Source organism: Eutrigla gurnardus (assembly GCF_963514095.1).
Source record: "Eutrigla gurnardus genome assembly, chromosome: 2".
In the NCBI taxonomy this organism is placed as follows: domain Eukaryota; kingdom Metazoa; phylum Chordata; class Actinopteri; order Perciformes; family Triglidae; genus Eutrigla; species Eutrigla gurnardus.
Genome location: NC_139916.1, coordinates 11,171,043 through 11,182,232, shown reverse-complemented (window position 1 = coordinate 11,182,232; position 11,190 = coordinate 11,171,043). Strand labels below are relative to the sequence as shown.

The following is an 11,190-nucleotide window of genomic DNA, read 5'->3' as shown; positions in this document are numbered from 1 at the left end:
ATCACCATCACGGCGCGGTGCACGAGACGTTCACCTCTCTCTCCCTCTCTCTCTCCTGGATTAAACACGCGCGCATCGCTGAAGTGACACCGACGTTGGACTCCCGTCACCCGGCCCAGTCCAATCCTCGTTCTCCCCTTCTTTGGGGCAAATTAAATTGATCCCGACAAACCCCGCGACCACCTCCCGAGGTGCTGAATTCACAGCGCTGAACATTTCGGGCGGTATTGTAGTTTTTGTGTGTGTTTTTTTTAAAATCTTGCTACATATTATTATTTGTTTTTAACAGTCTTATTCAAGGATAAAACAGCGTTGAAAAAAAAACGACACCCGGAGTAATTATCCCTGCATTGTTGTGGAGGAGGCGAAGCAGAGCGGAGGCGCACCGAGGAGGCAGCTTTTCCGACGGACCCAGCTTCTTCTTCTTCTTCTTCTTCTCCTCTCTGTGTGTGTGTGTGATGCAGCTGTTTCTGCTGGCTGCGAGGAAACAGAAACCCAGGAGACCCCGACGACTGCTTTTAAAACGCTAACGGGCACGGAATCGGCGGCTATTTGTTATTCCGCACGTGTTTGGATTGCATATGAAGAGCCATGTAGCCGGTCTACTCTGCCGAACACACAGTGAGAGAGAGAGAGAGAATATAACCGCAGCTTTGATTTTTTTTTTCCTCATTCAGATTTCCCTGTTTTCCTCAGCGAGGTGACAGGTTTGTTTTCTTCCTCCTCGGAACTGCTTTGTGTGTGTGCGCGTGTGTGTGTGTGTGTGTGCAGAGTGCATTTTGCTGTGTTTGTGCGTGTGTTTGTTTTGAGCGTGGAAGCCAACTCGCTAACAGAACTGTGCTTGGAGAGGGAACCGCGTTGGCATCCATCCATGCGCGCTCCACACCTCGCTATTTCTCACGGAGCTGTGACCCCGGCCGAGGTAGCCTACTACACGAGCTTCTCCCCCCCACATGTACTTTTCTGTGCAAGGACGGGGTGTTTTTTAGGGGATATGTTGGGTAAAAAAAACCGCTCTGAATGTCGGGGTGTTTGCCCTCTGTGAGTGACGCAACATCCCACACAGGCTGCATGAGAAGCACACGCGTGGAAGGGCGTGAACTCGCAGACGCCAACCGTCTCCCCGTCAATAAAGCATCTGCTTATCCGTCCGGCCGGTTCCCCCTCTCCTCACGATCCCGTAGCCCTCCTCTCGTCTGAACCTCACCCCCCTCCGTGGACGTAATGGATCTGAAAGCGGACCCGGAGGACATGGACTACAAGCAGCCGGCTCCCATCGAAGTTTTCGCCAGCAGGTCCACGCTGCACGGCATCTCGCACATGTTCACGTACGAGCGGATGTGCATCAAGCGCACCCTGTGGATCCTGTTCTTCCTGAGCTCCGTGGGGGTGCTGGTGATGGTGTGCGTGGACCGGGTGCAGTTCTACTTCCAGTACCCCCACGTCACCAAGCTGGACGAGGTGGCGGCGCCGATGATGGTGTTCCCCTCCGTCACTTTCTGCAACCTCAACTCCTTCCGCTTCAGCCGGGTGACGCGCAACGACCTGTACCACGCCGGGGAGCTGCTCGCCTTGCTCAACGGCAGGTGTGTAATAACGGTGCTTGTACCTGTAGACCGCAGCAAAGCTCTCTACCTGTTGGTAAACACGCTGTCAGGGGAGAAACTCGAGGCAAGCAGACACTTTGTTTTCATTTCAAAGAGAAAACAGTACAAATAGTGCCATAGTGGAAACTATCTGTGAGGTTTTAATAGTTGTTGGTTCAGAATTAGAGTTTTTTTTTCCAGCAGCACAACATGAGAAAACAGTCACAAGATGACTGAAAAAGTATTTTGATACTGGGTATATTCTACTGCAGTCCACGAAACCAAACTATTCTTTATTCCAAGAAAATTGAGAACAATTAAAGCACTAAATCCCAGAACTCGTTGACTAAATACCGGAATCCCCTCTTCAGAGATTCTGGAGGCAAATACAATAATGCTGATTCCTCACTTGTTAGGCTCACACCTGTATTTACACGACACTAATGCACTTTGAACTTCTACGAAATGTCATCTCGGTTGGAAACGTAGCCTTGATGTCCGAGCGGTCTCAGGTGAAATCGAACACGGTCACACGGAAGTGCAAAGCAGTGTTTTAACACCTGGCTGCTGCTGGGCGTCCCTCTTGGGCCAACCAGGAGAAACAAAACAACACAAACAAAGCATGCAAAACCTTTTAAGGCTCACGGTGAACGTGAACTTGGGCTGACCTCAGCCTGAGGTAATTTAAAAGAAAAAAAAGGTTGCGGATGAACGGTGTTTTCTTTAAAAAAAAAAAAAAGTGGGGGAAAAGGCTCAGCATTATAGCTGGTTATTTAATAATGTAGTGCCATTACAGATCGTGTCAGCTGAAATCCACACTGCACATTAGCTGCTGTATTTATGAAACTGTATGCGAATACATGAAATATAACCCCTTAACATTAATCTGTAGAGGTATGTTGATGCAGTATTTGAGAAAAGGAAAAAGAGGGGGGGTTAGGGGAGATCAGATCATGTGATCTACCCCCCAGGTAGCAGATAACGGATGAGCTCTTTCTAATTCCAAGTGGTTAATATAAAATGATGAATGAGAAAATGCCCCTGGTGCAGTTCCTTGCCTCATCATTTGATACAAATATCTCAATATTGGATAAGTAGACAAGTAGATTTCTAAATCCCTTGCTGACATAGTGTGGAGAGACATAAGCGTGATTCACAACTGCCTTCACTTCCTCTTTTACACTTGTTGCTTTTCTGCCGTGCTTTGATCATTTAGTATTTCGGCAGCCATGACAAGCTCACCATTGACTAAGTTTTCAAATTTCTTCACCCCCCCCCCCCCCCCCTTGCCACAACACAGCTTATTCTGATCACATTTATACACACAGCTGGAGCAGCCGAGTTCACACTTACACTTACTACATACAAGCCCGTCTAAATAGCATCTTGAACACATTAGTCTGTGTGTTTTTAGCGTATTGATCCACAACCGCTCTGCAGCCGAAGGCGCAGAATCGGAGAGTACGTCGGCGCTACATGCCAGAATGACATAAATCCAATTCCCTGTTTTCATACTGAATATCGTTCCTCTGTGACCTCTGTATATGCAGCCTTATTACATGGTTAGAAGCACTAGATTCCACTGCTCGGGGCTGCAGCTCTAGTGCTTCGGTATACATTTCAACCAGCATGCCTGCGTCCTACGTGGATTTCCAGTGTTTGCACTGTCGGCCGTAAAAAAAAAGGCAGACAAGTGTAATACCAACACAGGCTTACACTTCTTTTATTCATCAGTGCAGGTTCAGCCAGATTTGCCTGTTAGAAGGGTGATGCATCTGAAAAGGCAGAGAGAGGCAAATTAAAGCAGCGGCACTTGCTCCAAGTGACTTTGGAACAAGATGACTTTTCTTTTTTTTTTCCGACGGAGAGGGAGGACTGCAAGCAGAGGCAATTAACTGGCGTCTCCTAAGCCGTGCGATGAACAAGCTGTTATCCTTGTGTAATTAGTGCTGTTTGTTAAGCTATGAGTTGACAGAGGGGTGATGTCCTCTTACTTTTTCGTCCACTCTCAGATTGGTACTTTATTTGATGTTTTCTTAAGCGATGGACGAGGAAAAGAGTCTTGATAGTCTCACAGAGGTAGAAACCATCCGGAGTGATTCAGGCTTTGGAGGGAAAAAAAAACAAAACAAAGAAATCGGGAACAACTTGAATCCAACTAAGAACCTTTTTATTGACGAACAGTTCTTCGGGTCTCCTGTAGACACTCTTTTTAAATTAAACATTGATTGTGTGCATGTCACTGCAAGCTTCTTGCTTTGTGTTTTTCAAGGCAATATCCATCCTTTTCATGCTGATGTTTCTAGCTGAGCTGCTAATACAGCAACTTCACCTTTTAATTTCTCCGCTCCAGCAGGTTCTGTACACCTCTCCCAAAAAAAATCACTTCATCAATGTGTTCCTGCAGGTTGAAGTCACACTCGGCAGTGCAGAACATTATCACTCAATTTTATTTTTATTACGTCGCAAGGGCAATTATACCATAATTAGCAGAAGAAAGGTCAATTTGGAAAAGGTGTTGCTAACGCGGTGAGCGCTGCCAAAAAAAAGTGTTGGATCAGCTCACGGAAGTCAGAGAAGCGAGTCTTCTGCTTACACAGTCCTCAGCTTTAACATGTTTTCATGAGCTTGCAAACATGCTCTTAATTCACACGAGGTGGTGTGGAAAGTGCCACAATATATAACGCTCGATAACGGCGGCCGAGTCATCTGGCTCAGCAAGATCACGGGATCACAGGTCCACGGTGGGGATTTTACTGGTGTGAAAATTGCTTGGGAGAGGCCCGATCATCAGAATGAGAAACCAAAGAGTTTTCTAAATGTGGATTCATTTGCATTTATATTGTCAGTGTTTGTCAGAGAGAAGATTATCATCTGGAGATACATAAGTAGGCAATTTAGTGTGAGGTCGAGGTTTTTCAGAAGATCAAACGGGATCCATCGTTGCGAGACATTGCATGTGCTGTGTTTTACTTATTTAGGTTAGCTTGATTTTTCTTTGGCCCCTAATTTGCATTTCCACGATCTTGATCCAACGTGGCGTAATAGCTCTGTCACATGTGCACCGTCATTAAGATGTGATTATCAAAACTCCGCCGGCAGGAATCATTGCCGTTATTAATTTTCAAGGACACTGCACAAACAATCCCATCCTTTGCAGTGTATGGGTTCAATTAGCGCTAATTGGATAATTACCTGAGATCATATAAAGATGTGTCCATTGGTGTGTCACACAGCCTGTGGTATTGACACCAACGTAATATGTATGAATGATATGGAGGATTTTGTTCAGATTTTTGTATTTTTCGTAACTGGCGGTGTGAAGTCCTGAGTCCTTTTTGCGACCGAAGTCTTGCTGTCAAAGGCCGCTGGAAGAAGCAGCGGTGCTATTTACCCACTCCTAAGAGTGGGGTGGCAAAGTGATGCAGATGCTCCTTCATGCGTTTTAGTCCCCACAAGAAAATTAAAGTGCTCGTGGCCCATAATCCAATTTAGTCATCCCCACCCCTACTCAGTGAGTTTCGCTGTGATTGCTTTAGGGAGTGGTGGCAGGGCAATATTAAAAAATCTACCCATATTGTTGTGATTGTATGTGCTTTGACTAAAGCCCCCTGACTCGGGAATCTGAGCACAGCGTCTTAAGTGCTCTCCTGGCAGCTTTGTGTTGCTTAGAAGACAGTGGCTCGGGATACAATTCAATTAAGTTTGAGAATATACCACAACAGGCTGTATCTTCTGATTAGAAGGAGGCGCGGCGATGTCGTGCGGTAGCCTCGGTGCGGGACGGAGCGTGGGGCTGGTTCTGAGTTGTGCGCCTTTTATCAAATATTGAACTTTTTCAGTCATTAAGCGTGCCTGTGTGATTTGACCTGCCATTTCCAGGCCGCCAGATGATGAACTGTTCCTGTCACTGGTATTATCAGCAAATCAACCGAACCTTTGCTAAGCCCTGCGTCTCAAGTGCAGACGGGCCAATCATAGCTGAGTATCGGCCAGGCGGCTTACTTTACCGTCTTCTTCGATTTCAGGCTGATTTTGTGGATTCGGAGTGAGTCTTGGTTAAAGGTTGTGCAATTGCGATCAGCTGTTACCCGAGAGGTTGGGAGGAGATACTTTGTGGAGCTACCATTAAGAGATTACATCAGCAGCACCTCATTAGCTAGCGTTAGGCCTTCTCTGCTTTTTAATTACTGAAGGCAAACTGAATGTGCACCCATGCTGCTTCTGCTTTTTGATGATTGAAGCAGTGAATCTTTATTCTTTTAACCTGTTTTCGCGGCTGAAACAGTTCGACATCCTGGATATATATTCTTGACAATATAATGTGTGTGTGTGTGTGTGTGTGTGTGTATATATTGCAGAACGCAATTATTAAAAAAAAAAAAATTGTGACTATATTCCACTTTCAGGTGCAATTTTCAGAGCTAAAAACCCACTTAATCTTTGAAATTCTCATTCATGAAATAATTTCCCCTGACATGAAATGTAGGTAATTGGTGATAAAGTTGAGTCCGTTTTCATGCGTTAATGAACGATCTCATTGAGGTCTTCTCAGAGCTGCTGTCACTCCGCCTAAAACACACACATCTTTCCCACTATGACCTTCTTTAAAAACTATTTAATCAAAGCCATGAAGCCAGTCAGATCACAACCTTACAGCGCACATTCACACTTGACACTAAGTATTAACCCTTCATTGATGTAGTTTCCAAAAACAGCTAGATGTAGTAGGGAGAGCATCTAATAAGTCCCTTTTCTTGGGTTTATCATTAATTCAAAATTCTGCTGATTTTTATTGAAATGAGAAATTAAAAGCAGACCTATGATGAAACTACTTACTATGATGAAACAACACTAAAAAATACCACAATAAGCCAGAATGGATTTAAGTTTGCTTTGAATTTGTGGGGCAAGTTTGAGGAAGACACGTTAGACACTGTGTGGCGATACTGTTATTATTATTACTGTTATTTTACCCACAGATGTTCCTGTTGTTGGATCTTTGTCTTAGTAATTAACTGGTGAGACATCGTGTTCTGCAAGCATTCCATTGGTCTTGGATGCCGTGTTACACCTGATGTCCTGGATCGTTGAATTTGACAGCGATATTGTGCGGCGTTCAGTTCAACTCTTGGTCAGAACAATAGTCCCAATCTTCTCTGTCACAGCCCCGTTACCTCCATTCAACAGGAAGCATGACGGATCCCCATCTCACCTCAGAGTTATGAGCGCAGTCTTTGCAAATCACTGCACACTGCCTTCTCTCCTGGTGAATATTTAATTTCATTCTGTTTGCAGCAGGTAAACAACACTGTAGCTGCAGCGGAACATATTGCATTTCTTGTGATTTTGTTGGGACACGAGAAAAAAAAAAAGATACCGTCAGTTGAATATTAAGGCAGTAACAAAAGAAAGAGTGCCATTTTTTATTCATGGATCAACTTAAATTATTCCCATCATCAAGGGGCAAAATCTTGTTCATGACTACTGACAAAAGCTTGACCTTGTGGAATAAAAAAAAAAAAATAGCGCACATATCCATGAGAAATAACTCGGCTGTCAGCGCCCACAAAGTCATTCACAGATTTATTGTCGGGGGGAGAAGGGTATGCCTTTGTCTCTCTCCGTCTCCCAGGGTTTCCAACTCTTAACTCTACAGCTTCGGCTTATTCAGGTTTGCAGAATGTAAACTGACTCGTCCAAGAATATTGGAATAACACAAGAGGAACTCTGGTATAAGCTGCTCTGACATTGCACACAAATTCAGGATTTATATCAAAACCCTTGATCTTACGATGGAAGTACTCTATTTTAGAGGAAATAGGAAGGAACGCCTATAATTGCAGTTATATCCAGTCACATAGACGTGTGCGTCCTTACTCATTATTGTCATAAGTGTCTGTCACTAGTGCTTAATCTTAGCATTCCATATTTTGAAATGCCAGTCCCACTCATGGCCCGTTGCTCAGCAGGGGTCATCAATGGGTTTTCCTTTTCCAGGCAGGGCCACGCCAGTTAATTGAGGTTAATTTATATCTCTGAATGACTGTGAGCAGGTGCTGGAGGTTGATGGCGGTTGTCAAGCAGAGGCACGTCATAAATTACTCTCCCAGTGTTCTCTTCCCTCGAGCAGCTCTATAGCGGTTGTAGTTGAGTTTGCTACGTGCTGACGCACTTAAATGAATCATACTTCCTGTATTTTATTGTGTGGACGAGTTGTTCTTAAATAAACGATAAAATACTCAGGATCAGAATTACAGCACTGTCAACATTGTTATGCTCACTGCGTGAAAATGCTTTGCCGCCACATTTAATCATGATTATTTGTCAGAGTTATTAACATGATTGTGTGAAAGGAAATATCTGCATCCTTTATATAATGAGCCACTTACCACCATCGAGTGCCGGCATGCCACTATGCTGCCAGTTATTCATTGTTATATTCATTTTGAAGTAAGCCATCCCTTATGATTCATACGGCAAGTTATGAAGGTTTGCATGTGATTGTGAAATAATTATGTTGGTTTCATGCCAAGTTTAGAAATTAGATGGGAATGAAATAGGGTCGCCCAGGAAGTTGGAATAATTTGCAAAAGTCTGATAATTTATAGCGCCAAACAAATGTTATGCATGAATTAATTTCACCTGGGTAATTGGGACACATAATGTAATTATTGCACCTGGTCAACAGTGATTACTGATGCATTTAAATAGGAATAAACAGGATTGTGTCTGAAAACAAAACATTCCAACTTTATGGGAAACGGTGTTTTTTCATGAATGTGCTTCCTTACATTTACACACATTAAGTCCAGAACCTTCTTGTCCAGGTATGAGATCCGGGACCCACACATGGTGGAGGAAAACGTCATGGAGGTCCTGAAGGAGAGGGCCGACTTTGAAAACTATAAGCCCCGCCCCTTCAACATGCGTGAGTTCTACGACCGGACGGGCCACGACATCAAGGACATGCTGCTCTCCTGCTACTACCGGGGCGTCGAGTGCAGCGCCGAGACCTTCAAAGTGGTGAGTCGAGCGTGTCAACGGTTAAAGGTCCTCTGCGGGGGCCGGCTGAGACACGAGCATGGTTGTGATACAAGGCCGGTGTTGTTTATATGTTTTATGTGGCTGAAGTTTGTGCTTGGGATATATAAGGTATTGCATTGTATGGAGAGATGTTTTGTGGGACTTCATCAGTCCAGATCCCTCCGTTTCCCCTCAGGATGGGACTCAGAGTGTACATCTTCTAACCGTGAACCTTTATATGCCATGTTCTGTACGCTGCAAGGCCCCACAGGCCGGCTTTAATCTTCTAGTCCACACTGAAACGTTGTGCAGTACTGTCATAAAAGCATAACCCTTGGTCTTTTAGCTGAACCCGGGTCAGTTCCATAACTTGCTCAATAGGTAAGAAGTTAAACAATCGATCACTCTGGGAGATTTTCCAGGGAGTGTTTTGTTTTTCCTCAGCTACCGGATTACAGATATCCAGTTATTACCTGGAGCCCGTGTGACCTTTCTATCTGTGCAGTGTATGGATTCATCAGACAACAGCAGCAGTAAAACAAACAATACAACAATAAGCTGTCCCAAAGCCACAACACCTGGTATTTACACACATCGGTCGGTGATTTCATGTGTATTTTTGCTGACACCAGAAACTTTGTAAACACGGGCTTGTTTCTTATTTGCTGGATGTTTGACTTTCTTCATCTAAATGTGTTTGTCTGCGGTTTGCTGACGGGTTATGTCATGCTGTGTGTTTATCGGAGCCGAGTTTACAGCTGCTAGGATTACAGTTGGGCCGTAATCCTTGTTGGCTCAGATTTCTTGAGCAACCCAAGTTACATGTATAGTTTGATTCAAATCATTTTGATTTCCCCTGAAGATTCCTGTGTTTTTTTTTTTTGTCTATGTAAGGCAGCAGTTGCTGTAATTACGACACTGGGGGGACCTTCCTGCAATGTAAACTGAAAAGGAATTATTAATAAATACAGAAAAAGACCAAAACATTAAGATGGACAACGCCACCTCTGAAAATGTAGTTTGTGTCGAGTGTTGCTCCTGAAATTGATTGTACGAGTAGGATTCACAAAATTAATTACTAAAAAAAATATTTTTAAACCCCCCCAAAAACAAATATTATTTTCTTTTCTACATAACAAGGCTCAAAAGAAGAAAAAAAAAAAGGCTTTCACGATAAAACGTCACACAGCGCAACCATTGGCAGCCTGCTGTGGAAGCGGGAGTGAATCCAGATGGAGCAGCGATCCAGCAGATGCTTGTGCCAGAACAGGTGGTGTGTGATGATGGCATTGTATTGATAAGGTTGAAGTCTCTTGAGCGTCCTGTACTAATTGCGACCTAATACACATTTGTAAACGTCTCCTAAAGACTCCAGTCTCCGTAGATCACTGAATATCTCTGTTCGTAGATACTGCACGCTTATTCCTGATAAAATTGTACTATTTGCTTTTCAACTAACTCAATGCAGGCTGCTCTTACTCAGCTTTCGTACTAAAAAGTACAAAAAGTAAAGCACGATATTTTCGTATGATTTCCTACGTATTACACAGAGCCGTAGTCACGTAAACGATGCACTTTATGCTGGTAGTTAGAGACCATGAGACCTTAACCTGACCATAACCTTCGGGGGGTTTAGCTCAGGAGGTAGAGGGACTTAGCCGGCGACCGCAAAATTGTCGGTTTGATACCAGGCTCCTCCAATTCTAACCCTAACCTTAGCTTTTACCCCTAACCCTAACCAACAAACGAAAGATTGTATACATTCACTGAAGGATAAATATATGAGAACAAAATGCATATTTTTCGCTAGGAATGTCATCAAAACGTACTTTAATGCCGAAACAGCTTTAAAATGCTGCATTATGCTGCATTTTCCATTATGAATGAAAGGAATGGAAGCCATTTTTCACTGCAGGGAATCACGCATGCGCACTGGTGTCATTTCGAAATTCGTAGGATAATACATTAAAAAATTGTACAGAACTTTTCGTACGTTTCCATACGAAAATTCATGAGAATACGTTGCAGGCTCAATGCAGCTCCCTCTGCACACTATTTAGACATGATTCCATTGAAAGACGATCATTTTTATCACGAAAAAAAAGATTATTTCTGAAAACTCCAGCCAAAGTGGGGAAATGTTTCTGTCGCACAATATGCGACAGAAAATACTTAGCAACATGCATCCATTTTTACACTTGTGTCATTTTATTGCTGTTGATTCCGAGGATGCTGATTGGCCTGCATGGCTTTATCCTTCTTGTTACACTGCTGCCTGTAGGTTTGGCATGCTTATGGTGGCGTATTTATGCGGTAAACGAAAAACGTTTTTAAAGCTGTGTACGACGTTATTATTGAAAATGTAGGGGGGGAATATTAGTTTCCTGGCTATGTGTAAATGTGGCCTCAGTCATTTATACACAAATGACTGAGTTACATTACAGGTGCGCTTCACAAGCTAACTTCTCTTCCAGACTCAGTTGTCCGCTTTGATAAATATCATGAAAGTGGCTGGGCAGAGTGTGTCTCATAGAAGGCAAGAAAGGGATTATTAAATGTGTCCGTGTCACTGACCCTT

General features: G+C 43.6%; 1 protein-coding gene across 1 annotated transcript in view; it reads left to right on the top strand.

Annotated features, from left to right (window-relative positions):
• The first annotated feature begins 1,029 nt into the window (after positions 1-1,029).
• The window catches only part of asic1b (acid-sensing (proton-gated) ion channel 1b), a 148,801-nt gene continuing 138,640 nt past the window's right edge, over positions 1,030-11,190 (top strand). The window contains exons 1-2 of the mRNA XM_084037112.1: positions 1,030-1,586; positions 8,417-8,612. Of these exons, the coding sequence (XP_083893238.1) occupies positions 1,225-1,586; positions 8,417-8,612 (558 nt within the window). The 5' untranslated portion in view covers positions 1,030-1,224. The remainder of the gene's footprint in view (positions 1,587-8,416; positions 8,613-11,190) is intronic.